We start from the raw sequence: 20,065 nt of genomic DNA, 5'->3' as shown, positions 1-20,065 counted from the left end.
TGTACCCTCTGAAGAGATAGATAGGTCTAGGCCTCATAACTGATAAGGCCTTAAAGCCCACCAGATTATTATCAGGCCCCTTCTGTCACTTTCTGTTTGCATCTCAATAAAAAAACTTAGTTGTGGCTTAGACAGCAGCTTCTTATTTCCTCTAGTAATGACTCTGTCCTTTGTTCTACACCCTGTCTAGCCCACTTGGGGCTCATTCCTTTGTAATCATAGCCTCTACTCTTAATCAATGGCTCTACTCCTGACCTGTGTGTATTGACGGTCCTCTTCCCCACTTAATGTTGTGTGATTGTTCAGAATCTTTCTACAGACAAATCCCCCTACCTGCAAAGAGATGACTGACTTTTCGCCAGGTCTTGGCTGGGATCAACTTTAAGCCACATCCATCAAACGGTCCTCACAAAGGTCCAGAGACCCCTGCTATTTCCTCTCCTCTATGAAATCCTCTCATTACCTGGTTAATGCCACTCATAGGATCATTGGTTGCTATTCTCACCCTGTCTTTATATTACTGTGTTTTTAAATATTTACGGGAGTTGATAATGAAACGAAACAAAGCCTTCAGCAACCAGGCATCCAGCCAAATGCTGCTACAGGGATATACTCAGCTCTCTACCCAGGAGACAGCGGCTTGAGACATCACCCCATGCCAGCAGAGAGTACCTCTTCGCCCCATGTCAGCAGAAAGTAGCTCTAAAGACAGATCATCCTCCATCTACTCCTGGATTTTTGGGACTAATGTAATCCCATACAATTCCTGCCTTATAAAAAACAAAAGACGGGAATGTTAGCAAAAGGTCACAGTCTTATCTATGGTGCAATCTACACCCTGACACCATCCTAGGCTCTAACCCCCGCTGCCATTGCTGGAAGCCAGGTGGCCACATGGCCCAATCACCAGTGTCCGCCCCACCCCCATCCAAATGGGATTCGCTGCTCCTACTTTCCTGCCCGTCCTCTGGAAAAGTTTTAAAAGGACCTGTTCCTGAACACATGGCTCTCTTTCTCCCCATCTCCTGATCTCTCTATCTCTCCCTCTCTCTCTCTCTCTCTCAGTCTCTGGAGCTCCCTCTTACACTCTCTTTCTCCCTCTTTCTCCTTCTTCACCCCTTCTCTTCAGTCTGTTAGGTTTCCTCCAATAAACCCTTTCCTTAAAAAAAAAGAAATCTTTATGGAGATGTTTCACTTCAGATGCTATTTCTAGCCCAGGTAAGCAAGCACTTTCATGAGATTCATATACTGGAGTCTTTGGTTGCTACTCTATTACCTGAAAGGCAAATAAGAAGCCAGACATTTTATGAATGTTTTAAGTGGCCAAATTGCAAACTCTAAGGTTGGAAAAAACCTAAGTATGCAGAATTGTGAAAATTGGCAATCATCACAACTGTGGATGAAAACTGTCATTCTTCCGATATCCCAATGTATTATAGTTCAGAACAAAAGAGCTCACTAAAAAATTGGTGTAGCAAAATTACTCCACCAATTTGTGTGTATCAAGCATTTAGTTAACTTAACTTTCCCACCTGAAATATGGAATACAACACCAGGTATTATGTTTCACCATTTCAGTTAAGATTCACAATTACATTGATTACAAATCAGAATAGTACCACCAAAATGCTAGGGACAAGTATTTAATGACATTAAGATCTTAACATGAAGGAAATGACTGTCCACAATCATGAATTCGTATAGATATGCATGGAAATTTGTAGGCTTGGGGAGAAACAAATGCTGCTCAAATCATCTGCTCTGCTTCTTCTGACCCACAAGTCATGCTTAAAAATCTAGGTGGAATTTGGGCTGTTGACCATATTCACTGCAAGAAACCGACTGCCGAGCTACATCCTGCTGTAACAATGCCCAGTCAAAGGTGCAGTCACATGGGTCAGTCAGCGTCTCGAAAAGGGAGCAGAATAGCTGCCTCAGATATCTGTAATCTGGAGTTTCATCAAAGTTCAGTGCACGACAATACTTAAAGTAAGTAACAAACTCGGCAGGTATTCCTTCGCATAAAACTTCTACAGGAATGGACAACTTCTTTTCAGTAACTTTTTCACGGTGTTGTTTCTTTGTGGCAGCCTTTATTCCTTGCCATGGCAGACCACTTCTAAGAAAATACACTAAAACATATCCTATTGACTCCAAGTCATCTCGGCGACTTTGCTCAGTGCCAAGATGTGTGTGGATGGCCGCATACAGAGGAGTGCCAGTGAGGTGTTTAAGTTTTCTGCATGGTATGTGCTTCCTGGTGCTGCTGGATATATACTTTTTGGCTAAACCAAAATCAACAAGGAATACTTTATTGCGGTGGCGCCCGGTACCAATAAGGAAGTTTTGCGGCTTAATGTCTCTGTGTATGATGTTCTTTGTGTGAACATATTCAATTCTACTGATCATCTGGTCAGCCAACATAAGAACAGTTTTTATGGTGAACTTCCGAGAACAGAAATTGAAGAGGTCTTCCAGGTTAGGTCCCAGAAGATCCATGACTAGGGCATTATAGCCTCCATCCTGACCAAACCACTTTATGCGGGGGATGCCAACCCCACCCTGCAGAAGCTTGTAGAATTTGCTCTCAATCAGTAACTGGGGGTGCTTGGCATCCTGTGACTCTAGTTTCACTGCCACTTCCTCTCCATTGGTGATATTAACCGAGAGATAAACTACTCCGAAGGAGCCGGACCCGATCCTCCTTACCAGTCTGTATTTCTCTCCCACGATGAATCTGGAGTCAGGACTGCTGAGGGTTGCCATCCTGACAGAAGATGGAGGCGGCGGCGGCGGCGGCGGCGGAGGCAGCTAAACGCCAACACCTCTCAAAGGATGATTGAGGCCTCTGGGGCCCATCCACAGGCAGGGCTGTGGATTTGGGCAGCGGAAAGCAGAGAAGGACGGAGGGCTTTCCTGCTGTTTCAGAACCCAGAACTGGCAGACCAGAACTGATCACCGCAGCTCAATGAGTTCTCTCCCCAACAGGCTGCCCCCCTGGGAAACAAGGGTTTCTAAGCAGAGTCCCTTTTCGCTGGGCAGCTTCGCTACCTGTCTTTCCGGCCGATGGCTTGGGCTGGAAAAGCAGTCGAAGAGTCAGGATTCGACACCACTGGCACCACTGCTCATAGAACTTCTGTCACCCCGCAGACTCTGGCCTTTTTTTTATTCAGCCTCCAAGGAACGCAAACCTTCTCAGAATTCCAGAGTCATTGTTTGCAGCACAGAGCACTATGGGAATAGGTTCGCACCACCATTTGTAAAAGCACATTTTTATTTCCTTTATTTATTTAGACATATGGTTGATAAGCAAGAAATAATTGAAAAAAAAATAGCGAGTTCCAATTTCCCTTCACCGATTCTAATGTTAACATCTGGCATAACTATAATACATCATGAATCCCCAGAAATTGAGGTTGACACCTTGTAACTAAGCTACAGGCATTATGTAGATTTCAGCAATTTCTATACATCTCATCCTCTGTGTGTGTGTGTGTTTGTATAACCACCACAGTAATCGAGATAGAGAACTTACCAGAACTATATAGGAATTCTCACAGCCATGTGGTGGCATCCCTTTCCCTCATCTGTTATAAATACTAATACTAATGTTTTCCAAGTATAAAATGTTGTCATTTAGGAGAAGTCAGGAATGTGGCGGTGGCGATGGTGGTCCCGGGCTGGCCAGTTGGTATTGCCACTCAGTATGCACTACACAGCATCAGAGCCGCGTCAAGCCCAGTCGAACCAAGCCGCGGAAGCAAGGTTCGGGGAGGGTGGCGCACGCTGACTGAGGGTGGCGGCCGTGGCCAGGGCGGCCCATGGGACCGCAGGCCCCGACACAGCATCGCCCAGTTCCAGGCCCTGCCAGCAACCATGGCTGCCAGCACAAAGCAGAAGCAGGAGGAGAAGCGCCTGAAGATACTGAAGGACAAGATGGTGGGCTCCTTCATCTGTACCTCCTGCTCCGGCAGCCTGCAAGGGTTAAATCTACCGCATAAGGTCAAAGCTATCTCTATGACAACATTTGCACAACAGGAAATTGAATTCCTACAAAAACATGGAAATGAAGTCTATAAACGGATTTGGCTAGGCATTTCCAGATTTCAGGGATCCACAAAAGTGCAAGTTTCTAAAAAAAAAAAAACATGAAAAGAAGATACCACCAGAACAAGCCAAAGTGGCGGCATCAGTTCAGACTCCTCTGCCAGTAGCACAAACAGCAACCAGAGGTCAAACCACTGAAGTCTCTCTTAGGAGATGCTACACCAGCGCCGCACTTAAATAAGAGCACGCTTACTCAGTCCCCAGTTGTCGGTTGCTCCCAAGGGCAGCAGCAGGAAAAAAAGCGGTTTGACCTTTTAAGTAATCATGACTCAGACATCTTTGCTGTTTCAACTCCTCAGGCAACAGCCGCAGCCAATTTTGTTAATTTTGCACATTTCAACAGTCAAGCAGCTCAGAATTCTGCAAATGCACATTTTGCAAACTTTGAAGCATTTGGACAGTCTAGTGCTTCGAGCAATTTTGGATTTTTCCCCCACAGCAAGTCACTCCCTTTTCAGCCTCAAACTACAGGTGGAAGTGCTGGATCCATAAATGCTAATTCTGCTCATTTTGGTAACTTCCCCAAATTCTCCAGTGCTAATTTTGGAACCTTCAATACTTCCCAGAGTCGTCAAACAGCATCAGCTGTTAGTAAAGTTTCAACAAGCAAAGCTGCTTTACCAACAGCAAATATCCAACCCTTGCTAATTTAGACAGCATCTTTAGTGCTGGGCAAGGTGATGATCAGGGGAGTGATTTGGGGACCACAAATAAAGCTCCTGTTGGTTCTGTGGTTTCAGCTCCCAGCCAGTCTAGTGCATCTTCAGACAACTATGAAGCCCTGGCAGAACTAGCCAGCGTTTTCAGTTCTGTAGCCACCTCCAGTAATGTGCATACTTCCACAAGTAATGCCAGCAGCAATGTTTTTGGAACTTCACAGTGGGTGCTTCTGCACAGACACAGCCAGCTGCCTCAAGTGTGCCTGCTCCATTTGGAGCTACACCTTCTACAAATCCGTTTGTTGCTGCTGCTAGTCCTTCTGTGGCATCTTCCACAAATCCATTTCAATCCAGAGGAGCAACAGCGGCAACCTTTGGCACTGCATCAAAGAGCGTGCCTGAGGGGTTCAGCACTCCTGCTCCCTATAGTCTTTGCACCAGCTTTAGTGGCAGTTTCCAGCAGCCTACCTTCCCAGCCCAAGCCACTTGCCCTCAACAGAGAGCTTTTTCTCAACAGCCCAGTGGTGCAGGTTTTGCAGCTTTTGGACAAGGAAAACCAGTGGTAACCCCTTTTGGTCAAGTTGCAGCTGCTGGAGTATCTAGTAATCCTTTTATGACTGGTGCACCAACAGGACAGTTTGTAACACAAAGCTCATCAACCAATCCTTTCTTATAGCCTTATATAGACACTTTACTGGAACAAACTTTTATGTGGTCGTATGACATCTCTCCGCCTCTTGCACCATTGTCTTGATCTTAGCTTGTCACTGATCTTAGCTTTAAACAGAAGAGAAGTCTTTAAAAAGCCTGCATTCTGTATTAAACACCAGGTAATATGTGCAAAACAGAGGGCTCCAGTAACAGCTTTTAACCTGTGAAGTGGCAGAAAGAGATAGCGGTATCATGTATATTTAAAATTGGCTAATGTTAGGTTACTGCAGATACCACATTTATTATGCTGCAGTACTGTACATATTTTTCTTAGAAATTAGCTATTTGTGCACATCAGTATTTGTAACTTTAACACATTATGTGAGAAACGTTACTTGGGAAATAGATCAGCCACTTTTAAGGTGCTGTCATATATCTTGGAATGAATGACCTAAAATCATTTAAAGCAATGTTTCTGAAAAGTTACAAAGTCAAAATTGGTAGGTTTTATTCAGTCTCAATTTTTTTTTCCTTTTCTAAAGAGCTCTTTGGGGCCAGTGCTGTGACACAGTGGGTTAGCACCCTGGCCTGCAGTGCTGGCATCCCATGTGGGCGCCGGTTCTAACCTGGCTGCTCCTCTTCCAATCCAGCTCTCTGCTATGACCTGGGAGAGCAGTAGAGGATGGCTCAAGTCCTTGGGCGATTGCACCCACATGGGAGACCCGGAAGAAGCTCCTGGCTTCTGACTTTGGATCAGCTCAGCTCCAGCCGTTGCGGCCATCTGGGGAGTGAACCAACGGATGGGAGATCTCTCTCTCTCTTTCTCCCTCTCTCTGTACTTCAAATAAATGAAATAAATCTTTAAAAATTAATAAAAAAAGAAATTATGAGAATGGGCATTTCTGATTGTATCTGATCTCAGAAAACAATATTCAATTTTTCTCCACTTAGTATGATATTATATGTTTTTCACAGGTACTCATGATCAGATTTAGGAACTTTCTTTGTATTCCTATTTATGGAGAATTTAATTTAATTACTAATGAGACAATGGATGATGAATTTTATGTCTCAGCTTGATTAGGCTATATTAACCAATTGTTTATTCAAACACCAGTCTATGTTGCTGTGAAGGTGCTCTTATATTTGATTAAAATTTATTTACTTATTTATTTTTAAAGATTTATTTATTTATTTGAAAGTCAGAGTTACACAGAGAGAGGAGAGGTGGAGAGAGAGAGAAAGAGAGGTCTTCCATCCACTGGTTCACTCCCCAATTGGCCGCAATGGCTACAGCTGCACTGATCCGAAGCCAGGAGCCAGGAGTTGCTCCTGGGTCTTCCATGAGGGTGCAGGGCCCAAGGACTTGGGCCATCTTCTGCTGCTTTCCCAGGCCACAGCAGAGAGCTGGATTGGAAGTGGAGCAGCCAGGTCTTGAACCGGCACCCATATGGGATGCTGGTGCTTCAGACCAGGGCATTAACCCGCTGTGCCACACAGCACTGGCATCTTGATTAACATTTAAATGAGCATAACTTGAATGATGTAGACAACCTTCCATAATGTGAGTGAAACTCACCCAATCAGCTGATAAAACTAAGGTGCCCCCAAAGAGGAAGAATTTTTATCTCTGGGCCACCTTTCAACTAATTGATCAAAACTTCTGTTGGAACTGCTGGTCTGTAGATTGGCCACACAAATTTTAGACCTGTCCATACTTAGGTGAGTCAATTCCTTAAAATAAATCAATCTCCATCTCCCTCTCTCTATCTCTTTCTCTCTTTCTCTCTCTCTCTCCACACACACAATGTACAGAATTAAGGTGACTATATTGTATAATAAAAATAAGGTTTAAGGCAAAACCTGCACTGCACCAAGATAATTGTATAAAATAATTCCTCCTTTGTATAAATATATATGTATGTATATATGAGAAATATTCATAAAGTTCAAGAAAAATGTGTATAATGAGAAACTATGGATGGATTTCAGAACTTTCACACTAAGTAAACTTATCTTTTAACTCCATTTTTTCCATGTTCAAACATTTCTACTAGATTATTTATGACTGCATACTTGTCCTTATTTTCTGTGTTCCCTTATACTTTATATAATTTAAATGCATATTTTCAATATAATTTTCATAATTGAAAGTATTTTTTCTGATAATTGCACCATATGAAAATCACAGCAGTTTCCATTAGCTGTCTTCTTTCTTTACTAGTTTTCACTGTATATTTTCACATTTTATAAGTTTTTAATTATATTTCAGCTAATGTGTGTAAAAACAGTAAAAGGTATAGTAATAATTGTTTAGAGCATTATAACTTTTAGTGTATAATATCTATTAAACTATAATATACGATCTATTACACTATAATAATATAAAATATAATTATATAAAATACATTAATTACAGTGTTTGTATAGTATCTATCATGTATTACATATATGAAACCACATATACACAGTAGCATATATTTTTCCATTTGAATGTGAGTGTCCCATCTCCTTTCACACAATTAGAGAGAACAGTTATATTGATCCAGTCAGGAGTTTAGCTGGTTTGCAGCAACTTTTCAGCCTTAATCGTTCTAGAATGGGCTGTATATTAAAATAGCACAAATCTGAGCCTATCTGTTTTGTTTAGAGGCAAAAGTCTGACTTTCTCTGTAGCTGTGGAGATGATCTGTTTTATTTTATCAGAAGTTCAATTGGATAGGGTTCAAGTTGCTTCTTTGGAAACAATCTCTGGCTTCCTATTCTTTGAAGATAAGGCAATGTAAGGCTACTAAACTTCAGACTGGGAATACCTCAGATCCCCTAGATCTTGGGGCTGAAAGAAATCATACCTATTTATTAAAAATGATCATCTCTGTGTTTCAGGCTCTGCAGAGTAGGAATCAGTGCTCCAGGGTACAGGTTCATAAGACATTTGGCTTGTTTCTTACTGTCTTAGCTAAGACTGAACCACTGAAAGGCTTCCTCCTCTGCCTGTCAGGCCCCAGCTTATCAATTATCTCTAGGCCCCTTTTCTCTGGTGTTCAGTACTTTTGTATATCTTTACTTCTCTAGTAACATAAGTGCTAATCCAAAATAAATGGCTTGTTTGGTGATATTTTATAATTTCAGGAGGAGAGTAGAAGGTCTTTTAAATTTTTCATTACAGTAATGGATGAGAAACTTCCTTATATGTTGTAACCCCTAGGAATTTCCTTTTGTTTTCATAAGCATCAAAGTATTGTCTTAAATATATTAATACATAGCTATTCAGATTTTTCTAGACATTCAAATATTGGCCACTGTTTTAATCACAAATACCAGACTTACGCTTTTGCAAAAAAAAAAAAAAAAATTAAAACTCGGATAGTTAAATACACTCAGTACCTCCAAGATTTTTTAATCTAAAGAGCTCAGGGGAGCTACTGTTGACCTTAAAATGCAATGGATTTTTCCAGCTTTGTTAAAAATTTTGCATTAACTTTCTGTGTTCCAATCCTTTATGAGAATAAGGAGGGCAAATGGTAAATTAGGCTTGTGCTTCAGTGAGTCTTAAATTTATAACTAAAGTCCACATTGAATGTCAGCATTTTCCTCCATAACATTCCATCAGAGGACTTCATTTTACTCTAGTTTAATTTAGAACCTATGATGATTTATCAAAGTGTATAATAATTCATTCCTAAAAAGCTTATTCTTTTGTTTTGAAATTTTTTAAATTTATTTGAAAGTCAGAGACAGAGAGATGACAAAAAGACATTGTTCATGCACTTGTTAACTCCCAAATGTCCACATGAAACACAGAACTTACTCCAGATTTCCCACATGAGTGGAAGGCATTCACTACTTGAGACATCATCTGTTCCTAAACTGTGGATTGGTAAGTTGCAAGCATCCAAAGCAGAGCCAGAATTTGAACTCAGCTACTCCAAAATGGAATGGAAGTTCCAAACAGTGAAGTTTCACATAGCACTAAATACTGCTTCAAGCTTATTCCTTTTTAAAAAAAAAAAGATTTACTTATTTATTTGAAAGTCAGAGTTACACACAGAGAGAAGGAGAGGCAGAGAGAGAGAGAGAGAGAGAGAGAGAGAGAGGTCTTCCATTCACTGGTTCAGTCCCCAGATGGCTGCAATGGCCAGAGTATTGCCAATCCGAAACCAGGAGCCAGGAGTTTCTTCCAGGTCTCCCACACAGGTGCAGGGGCCCAGGGACTTGGGCCATCTTCCAGTGTTTTCCCAGGCCATAGCAGAGAGCTGGATCAGAAGTGGAGCAGCCAGGTCTCAAACTGGTGCCCATATGGGATGCCAGCACTGCAGGTGGTGGCTTTACCTGCTATGCCACAGCGCCAGCCCCTCCAAGCTTATTCTTTTAAAAGAAATAAAGAGGTTTGTGGTTATCTTGCCTAACCATTTGATAAGCAGTAGTAACACATATGTTGTGGTCTTTTTAATTGGTTTTGAAGGCATTGTTATGTTTCAAATAAGCAAATATATTTATTAAAATTCCAATTTTTTAGAAATTCATTAATGTACATACTTGAGTGCTTAGAGGAAAATTTGTCAAAATAGAGGAAATATAAAATTAGAAAATAGGATTCTATGGAATGTAGCTCATATATCTTATTCATTAAGTATGATTCAAGTTATTTAGTCTCTACTTTATCAGATGCCTATTGTGTCCATGCCACATGACATAGGCAATTTCTTTTTCACAGCAACTCTGGTGAATTGTTCTAGCATCCTGTACACCTGTGTTATCCTTTTTGAAATGAGTGACACACAATATACTTCTTTAAATTTTTTCTAGTTTATTTAAAAGGCAGAATTAGAGAAAGAGAGGGAGAGAGAGAGAAAGAGAGAAATATCTTACACCTGCTGCTTCACTCCCCAGATTATTGCAATGGCCAGGGCTAGGCCAGATGGAAGCCAGGAGCCAGGAGGAAGTTTATTCTCAGGAGAGAGTTGGAGAGATGGAAACTATGAAAATAAGTGGAATACTGCATAACAGCATGGCGAGTGCAGACATGTAGCAGAGAGCAGGGACAGCATCCATAAGTCTTGCAGCTGAAGGCTGGAGGAGATGCCAGGTTCGGAGTGAGCTGAGAGCAGACCATAGCAGTCAGCATCACTGGTGATACTGACTGAGGGAGAGCCTTGTGGACCACATTGTCTTTGAGTCCTGCCTGGAGCCCCAGTGAGGTGCAGGGCACACCCCTAATCCAGTGAAGGAAAAGCACATTTATTTCTCGCCATTCACCCACAGGTTGCCCATCAGCTGAAAGGAGAAGACGCCATCTTGTCAAACATAGACGTTGTGGTAGCTTTTGTGTGTAACCATGAGATTTTACCAGAGGGGAAAATCTGCATTTCTGCATTTCCCACTGACTTTGAATCTAGCTGGGATGGTTGACAGGGGCTGGGAACCCATTTAGGATTGTGAGGTGCCCCCATTCTCTCAATTTATCACAGGCTCTGGAGCTCAAACTGCCAAGGCGAAGCAGCCATAGGCAGCTGACTCTGGAAACAACTTTGTTCCCTCTGTGAATGGGAAAGGCTTGTGGAGCAGGGAGGGGATCCTCTGCATCCTGTGACTGTGGGAATCCTGTGAGTGCATGATAGGCAGGGGTGTAGCCAGGTCTCTGAGCAATCACTATGTCTTGAGTCAGAGGCTCAGAGCTCCCAGACTGCTTTGGGTAAGTCTTTGTTGAGCGTTCCTTGCTCACGCTGAGAACTGCACAGATACTTTGTGCAGTTCATGTGGCAGAATGAATGAATGAATGAGGTTATACCAACTCTAGGCTAACATTTGGCATGGATCACCTTGGAAAAGAGGAACTGGGGGTGTGATTACACCGATAGATATGATCATATCCTCCCATTTGCTGACAATAGATGAGATCTACCATGCCCAACGTGAGTGTCATACAGTATTCTTGACCCACCCTTGAGCACTGACCAGAGTTTCCTAGCCCCAAACAGGGCATGCCTCTAGGTATTCACTGAAGCAGCAGACACCCCATTAAGCCACAAGGGCACAGTTCAAAAATAAAACCCATCAGTGGAGAAAACAAAGTGTTTCCATAAATACCTAAAAATAAACACAGAAATACAAAAAAACAAGAACAAGGTAGACAATGAATCCCCCAAATGAACACAACACTTCAATATTAGAGTGTGAAGATGAAAATATTGATGAAATGCATTAAAAGGAATTCAAAATAATGATCAAAGACCTAGGGAAAAAATTAGGAGGAAAAAATAATTAAAATTAGAGTGGGAATAAAACTGAAATACAGAAAAGATACAAAAAGATCAATGAAATGAAGAACTTTTTATTGAAATATAAACAAAATTGATACACCATCAGCCCAACTAACAAAAAAATAAAAACTGAGGGAGAAGACCCAAATCAATAAAATCAGAGATGAAAAAGGAGATGTGGGGCCGGTATTATTGCATAGTAGACTGAGCCTTCTCCTGCAGTGCTGCCATCTCATTTGGGCTCCAGTTCATGTCCTGGCTCTCCTCTTCTGATCTGGATTTCTCCTAATTGCCCGGGAAAAGAGTGGCATATGGCCTAAGTGCTGGAAACCCCATACCCATGTTGGGACCTGAAACAATTTCTTGGCTCCTGGCTTCAGATCAGCCCAGCTCCGGCCATTATGGCCCTTTGGGAAGTTAACCAGCACATGGGAGACCTCTTTCTCTGTATCTTCTTCACTCTGTCAATAGCTTTGCCTATCAAATAAATAAATAAATCTTTTGATAAAAAAAGGAGATGTAAACAATGGTTACCACAGAAATAAAAAGAACCATCAGGGATTTCCACAGTTATATGTCAATAAATCAGAAAATACAGAATAAATGGAGAGATTACTGAATACATACAATCTACAAAATTTAGTCATTAGGACTTAAAAACCTAAACAGAGATTGAATTAGAAATAAAAACCCTGCCAAAAAGAAAAGACCAGGACCAGATGGCTTCACTGCTAAGTTCTCCAGCATTTTAAAGAAGAATTAATTCCAATTTTTCTCAACTATGTGAAATAATTGAAAGGGAGAGAATCCTCACAAACTCCTATGAGACCAGTATCACCTTAATTCCAAAACTAGAATAATGTACAACAAATAAAGAGAACTATGGAACAATATCCTGGATGAACATAGATGCAAAAATCCTCAACAAAATACTAGCTAATCAAATCCAACATGTCAGAAAGATTATTCATCCAGACCAAGTGAGACTTAACCCAGGTATGCAGGAATGGTTCAACATTCATAAATCAATAAATGTGATACCTCACATAAAAAAGTTGAAGATTAAAAACCATACAATTATATCAAAAGAAGCGGAGAAAGCATTTCATAAAATACAACAATCTTTCATGATAAAATCCTTAAGCAAAGTAGGTATGCAAGTATATTTCTCAACATAACCAAGGCACTATACAAGAAACCTATAATTCGCATTATATTGAATGGTTGAAAGTTGAAAGCATTTCAGCAAAGATCCTAAACCAGACAGGAATTTCCACTTCCAACATTGCTATTTAATATAGTCCTGGAAGTCAACCAGACCCATTAGGCAAGAAAAAGAAATCAAAGGGATACAAATGGGAAAGGAGAAAGTAAAATTATCCCTGTTTACAGATGACATGATTCTGTATATAGGGGAACCAGAACATTCCACTAAGAGACTATTAGATCCCATAAGAAAGTTTGGTAAAGTTACAGGATGTGAAAAACAAACACACAAAAATCAACAGGCTTTGTATAAACAGACAGTGCTGTGGCTGAGAAAGTACTTGTAAAATCGGTCCCATTCACACTAGTTACAAAAAAGTTAAATATCTTGAAATAAATTTAATCAAGGAGCTGAAAGATCACTATGGTGCAAATTACAAAAAATAAAAGAATGAGATATGAGACAGAAAAAATGAAAAATCTCCCATGTTCATGGATTGGAAGAATTAATATTTTCAAAATGTCCATAGTACTAAAAGCAGTTTACAGATAAAATGTAATAGGAATCAAAATACCAACAACATTCTTCTCAGATCTAGAAAAAAAGATGCTAAAATTAATTTGGAAACACAGGAGAACCCAAATAGTTAAAGCAATCTTAAACTACAAAAACAAAGTTGGAGGCATCACAGTACCAGATTTTAAGACGTTCTACGTGAGGGCCAGCACTGTGGCACAGCGGGTTAAAGCCCTGTCCTGCAGTGCCGGCATCCCATATGGGTGCCGGTTCTAGTCCTGGCTGCTCCTTTTCCAATCCAGCTCTCTGCTATGGCCTGGGAAAGCAGTGGAGGATGGCCCAAGTCCTTGGGCCCCTGCACCCATGTGGGAGACCTGAAAGAAGCACCTGGCTCCTGCCTTCGGATCAGTGCAGCTCTGGCCATTGTGGTCATCTGGGGAGTGAACCAGTGGATGGAAGACCTCTCTCTCTGTCTTTACCTCTCTCTGTAACTCTGTCTTTCAAATAAATAAAGTAAATCTTTAAAAAAAGACATGCTACAGGGCAGTTATAATCTTTCTAACAAAGATTTAATTATTTTAGAAGCATAGTTACAGAAAGACAGAGGGAAAGACAGAAAGGTCTTCCACCAGCTGGTTTACACCCCAAATGGCTACAATGGCTGGAGCTGGGCCAATCTGAAGCCAAGAGCGGGGGCTTCTTCTGGATCTCCCATGTAGGTGCAGGGGTCCAAGCACTTAGGCCATCCTCCTCTGCTTTCACAGGCCATTAGCAGGGAGCTGGATCAGAAGCAGAGCAGCCAGAACTCCAATGTTTGCCCATATTGGATGCTGGCCTCATAGGCAGAGACTTAACCTACTACACCACAGTGCCTGCCATGACAGTTATTATCAAATCTGCTTGGTGCTGGTAGATAAATAGACATGTTGAATAATATGACAGAATAGAATCCCCAAAAATGAATCCACATACTTACAACAAGCTGATCTTTGACAAAGGAGCAAACCAATCCCTGGATCAAGGACAGTCTCTTCAACAAATGGTGCTGGGAAAATTGGATCTATGCATGCAGACGAATGAAACAAGACCCTTACCTTAAACCCTATGCAAAAATCAATTCAAATGGGTCAATTATCTAACTCTATGACCTGATACTATCAAATTACTATAGGAGAACATTTGGGAAACTCTGCAAGACATTGGAATAGGCAAAGACTTCTTGGAAAAGATCCCAGAAGCACAAGCAATCAAAGCCAAAATAGACAAATGGGATTAAATCTAACTGAGAAGCTTTTGCACTGCAAAGGATATATTTAACAAATTCAAGAGGCAACCAACAGAATGGGAGAAAACATTTGCAAACTATGCAATTAATAAAGAATTAAATAAATAACCAGAATCTATAAAGAGCTCAAGAAACTCAACAACAGCAAAACAAACAACACAGTTAAGAAATCCACAAAATTTTAAATAAATAAAAAATAAATCTTAAAAGGGGGGGGGGGCAGCACTGTGGCACAGCAGGTTAAATCCCTGGCCTAAAGCGGCTGCATCCAATTAGGGTGCTGGTTCTAGCCCTGGCTGCTCCTCTTCTGATCCGGCTCTCTGCTATGGCCTGGGAAAGCAGCGGAAGATGTCCCAAGAGCTTGGGCCCTTGCATCCACGTGGGAGACGTGGAGAAAGCTCCTGGCTCCTGGCTTTGGATTGGCACAGCTCTGACCATTGTGGCCATCTGGGGAGTGAACCAGTGGATGGAAGATCTCTCTCTCTGTGTCTGTACTTCTCTCTGTAACTCTGTATTTCAAATAAATAAAAATGAAATCTTTTTAAAAAAAATGTGCAAATTATTTGAACAGGCATTTTTTCAAAAGAGGAAATTCAAATGGCCGACAGACACATGGAAACATGCTCAGGATCACTCTCCATCAGGGAAATGCACATCAAAACCATAATGAGGTTTCACTTTACCCAGTTGGAATGGCTCTCATACAGAAATCAAAAATCATTAAAATCTGTCAATGATGTGGGGGGAAAAGGTTTCCCTAACCCACTGTTGATGGGAATGCAAACTACTACAACAATTATTGAAGATAGTATAGAGATTCCTCAGAAAACTAAAAATAGATGTATCATATGACCCAGCCATCCACTCTTGGGAATTTACTCAAATGAATTGAAATCAGCATATCAAAGAGTTATCTGCACCCTGATGTTTATTGCAGCTCAAGTCATAATAGCTAAGAAATGGAATCAACCCAGTTGCTCACCAGCTGATGACTATATTAAGAAAATGTGTTACACACACTATGAAATATTACTCAGCAGTAAAAAGAGAATGAAATACTGTTTTTTGCCACAAAATGGAAGCAACTGGAAGCCATTATACTTTGTGAAATAAGTCAGTCCCCAAAAAGACAAATACCAAGTGTTCCCTGATTGGTGGTAACTATTAGAGTACAATAGTATACAATGTATAATTAATTACATTTCAATCTATATCAAATTATTCATGTGCACAAACTGTTGAGAGGAAATTGCTTAAAGTCTAAATGAACTTAATTATTATCTTATAACCCCACAGGAAATATTTAGATGTTATGTTGTCATGGATTGTATTTCATTGAAAGAGATTATGAATAACTAGTCGACCAAAAAAACTGTATATGGGTGAAATGATGATTTTATACATTCAATTACTAGTTATAGCCATTGTCTATATTCCCACTAAACCAGGATCTTTTTGCTTTTTACTTCTTTAACCTCTTATTCAATGAAGTAGGAAGCCTTTTTACTGTGATGCAAATTAAAATGTTATTGCAAAACCTGAAAAATGAAAGGAGGATGAGAGGGAATGAGGAGGGGACTATCATTATGTTCTTGTATCTACAAATCATATTAAATCTGCTAAAAATTAATGAAAACAAAAATTTAAAAAAATTTAAAATGACCCAATGGAATGCCATGTCTGTTCATTGATTGGAAGAACTAATGCTGTCAAAATGTATAATCTGCTCCAAAATATGTACCAATTCAATGCAATGCTATTTGAAATTTCAATGGCATTTTTCACAAAAACCAATTCCTAAAATTCACATGGAACCGTGTGTAACACAGAGTAATAAGAACAATGATGAAAGTGTCATTTTCTGATTAAAAACTATATTTTAAAAGTGCAACAATCAAAATAACATTCCCTATTCTAGCTTTGATTTCTTGTAATTCCATTTTTTTCCACAAACATAAAATTTAAATCATAAAAACAAATGTAGCTTATCCATACAATGAAATTGCCATTTTTCAATTAAAAATGAAGTATTGTTTCATTTTACTATTTGGATGAACTTATTATAAGTATTATAAGAATATCACATTACTATTCATTATACATTCATATGTGTATATATATATATATATAATTTCAAAAGGAACCGCACAAAAAACTAGACATTATTTGATTCCATTTGTAAGAACATAGGGCATAATTATATATTTCAAAGGATAAAAAACTAAAAGCTATAGCCTAACATAAAATTTTGTATCCACAGAAAATTCAAGAACCATTTTACTAATATTTAAAAGAATATTAAAACATCACAAGCATAGACTGAGAATGAGAATGAGGGCTTTGAATCTCAAAGTTATATTGGTAGAAAGCAGCTTAAGAGAAATGTTAAGCACATGCTGCTGTTATGAGAAAGGAAAGATGACTTAGAGGAAGAAGCCAATAGACCAGAGGGAGGAGCTGAGAACCGAACAGTCTTCCTAGGTCTTGAGACCTAAACAAAAACTTTACAGAATGTGTCCTTCTTAATTGGAGATATAAAGTAATACTTGCTTTATGGCTCCCATTTTCCCTCTTTTTGAATACAGATCTCTAGAGCTATTATCATATGTTGGTATCTGCTTTGTATATTGGATGTGTTGGGGGCAGATAACTTTCTCTATAATTTCATAGGTCTACAGATAGAAAGTGACTGTACCTTAGTTGTTTCATTTAAGTAAATGTACCTAAAGAGCCTCAATCACATTTGACTTGATTAAGATGAGATTTTGAATTTTGACCTGATGCTATAACGGGATGAGAATTCTGAGGAACTTTATGGAGGCTAAATTATTATAGCTGTCTTACACACATTCAAAAAGTAGAGACATGGAAGATATTAAAAAAAATCCCAAACTAATAGACACAAAAACTATGCGGCCAGAGATAAAAATACTTCAGGTGGGATTAATGATATAGCAAACCTAACAAAATCAAAGATAAATGAACATGTAGACATAACAATAGAAACTGTGAAAATGAAGCATGGAAAGTAGAAAGAAGTTCCCTGTACTCAATGAAAACGCAACAATAGCAACAATGGGGCAGGCATTGTAATGCAGCATGCCATCTCAGAGTGTTGGTTCCAGTCCCAGCTACTCTGCTTTTGATCCAGACTCCTGTTAATGAATTCTGGAAGGCAGCAGATGATATCTCAATAGCTTGAGCCCATGACATCCACATGGAAGATTCAGATGGAGTTCCAGGCTTCTGTCTTAGACCTGACCAACCCCTAGAAGTTGCAGGCATCTAGGGCGTAGAGAGCAGATGAAAGATCTCAATGTTGACTGACTGCTCCCTCTCTCTCCCTTTCCATATGTATGCTTTTCAAGTACATATTAATAAGCATTAGAAATAAAACAATATTAGTGAACTGCAGGATAATTTTAAACAACCTAATATATATGTAAGTTGGAGTCTCCAAAAGGGAATGAGATAAAATAATCTCAGTAAATACTATCTAAAACTTCTTGAAAGTTGACCCAAACTATACTATGTATGTAAGGAGCTCAACACAACTAAAGCCAAGAAAACACAGACAAAACTGTACTATTGCATACCATAATAAAATTGCTCAAAACTCATAATAACAATCTTAAAAGAAATTTAAGTAACAAGATGCATCCCATAGAGAAGAACAAGATAAGAAAAAACTTATCTCATGGCAAACAAAGCAAATGAGAAGACAATGTAGCAATATATTCAAAGTACTGGAATTAACAACAACAACAACAACAACAACAACAACAAAAAACCTGTAAACCTGGGGCCTGAATTATGGCACAATGGGTTAAGTTGCCACCTGCAATGCTGGCATCCTCTCTGTAACTCTACCTCTCAAACAAATAAGATAAATCTTTAAAAAAAAAAAAAGGCAAAAAACCCCTCTAAACCTAAGATTCTGCATTGACTCATTTTTTTTCAATTTTTTCTTTTTTTTTTTTTTTTTTTGGCAGGCAGAGTTAGATAGTGAGAGAGAGAGAGAGACAGAGAGAAAGGCCTCCTTTTTCTGTTGGTTCACCCCCCAAATGGCCACTGCAGCTGGCGCGCTGCAGCGATCCACCGATCCGAAGCCAGGAGCCAGGTGCTTTCTCCTGGTATCCCATGTGGGTGCAGGGCCCAAGCACCTGGGCCATCTGCCACTGCCTTCCCGGGCCACAGCAGAGAGCTGGACTGGAAGAGGAGCAACCGGGACAGAATCCGGCTCCCCAGCCGGGATTAGGACTTGGGGTGCCGGCACTGCAGTTGGAGGATTAGCCAAGTGAGCCGCAGCTCAGGCCAATTTTTTCAATTAACCTATAGTTCTTATATACCCTTAATGGTGCACAGGGCAATACTTCAGCAGATGCATACAGAATAAACTAATCAAATTAAGCTGTGAGCATCCATATCACCCAACCATTCCTCCATATTTAGATTCTATCAGCAGCTCTCCTCTAGTTTGTTACACTGTATATCATGCATTACTATTACCTACAGTTGGTGCACTGGACTATTGAAAACTAGAAGCTATTGTTTTAATCTGACTGTAGTTTGATACCCAGTATCCAACCTCCCTCTATCCCCTCTCTCTGTACTGTTGCCAATCTCTAGGAATCAATATTGTAAGATAAATTTTTTTAACTTCCACATAGAGAAGACATGTGATATATATATATACAAAATGGACAGTGATACAAAACAATCAACAAAGCAAAAAGATAACCTACAGAATTGGAGAAAATATTTGAAAGCTATACATATAACAAGGTGTTAATATCCAGAAAATATATCTAAATAACTCAACTCAATAGCAAAAAAGAATCCAATTAAAAAATAAGCAATATATCTAGACAGCAATTTCTCAAAGGGAAGTAAACAAATTCCCAATATATTAAATAAAAATGTTCAACCCTAGAAATCATCAGGGAAATGCAAACGAAAACCATGTTAAGATATCACTTCACCCCATTAAGAATAATTATCAAAAAGACAAAAGTTAAGTGTTGGCTAGGATGTGGAGAAAGGGGAATCATTTCATACTGTTCATGGGAATGTAAATTCATTATGCCATTGTGGAAAACAGTATGTAGGTTCTTCAAAAAAAAAAAAAAAACTAAAAGTAGAATTAACATACGATCTAGCAATTACATCCTTGGTATATATGCAAGGAAAATGAAATCCATTTGTCAAAAAGACATCCACACTCCCACATTTATTGCAGCATTACTCACAATAGCCAAGAAATAGAAACAATGTGTCTATCTACTGATGCTTAGATAAGAAAACATGACACATGTCCACAATAGAATACCATTTAGTCATAAAAAAGATTGAATCTTGTCATTTGCAGCAACATGGA

General features: G+C 39.6%; 1 protein-coding gene and 1 pseudogene across 1 annotated transcript; one reads left to right on the top strand and one right to left on the bottom strand.

Moving 5' to 3' along the window:
- Window positions 1–1,633: 1,633 nt before the first annotated feature.
- On the bottom strand, window positions 1,634–3,175 carry LOC100350597 (casein kinase I). The gene has a single exon (XM_051831644.2). The coding sequence runs from the start codon at window positions 2,764–2,766 to the stop codon at window positions 1,789–1,791; it is 978 nt and encodes a 325-aa protein (XP_051687604.1). The 5' UTR covers window positions 2,767–3,175; the 3' UTR covers window positions 1,634–1,788.
- Window positions 3,176–3,876: 701 nt separating this feature from the next.
- Window positions 3,877–5,481, top strand: LOC100350358 (arf-GAP domain and FG repeat-containing protein 1 pseudogene; annotated as a pseudogene).
- The last annotated feature ends 14,584 nt before the right edge of the window (window positions 5,482–20,065 follow it).

Source organism: Oryctolagus cuniculus, chromosome X, assembly GCF_964237555.1.
Source record: "Oryctolagus cuniculus chromosome X, mOryCun1.1, whole genome shotgun sequence".
NCBI lineage: Eukaryota > Metazoa > Chordata > Mammalia > Lagomorpha > Leporidae > Oryctolagus > Oryctolagus cuniculus.
The sequence above is the reverse complement of the archived record's forward strand: the minus strand, read 5'-3'. Positions and strand labels throughout refer to the sequence as shown.

Bases quoted from the DNA above. Each gene is read 5' to 3' on its own strand.
- LOC100350597 (XM_051831644.2), bottom strand. From the start codon at position 2,766: ATGGCAACCCTCAGCAGTCCTGACTCCAGATTCATCGTGGGAGAGAAA.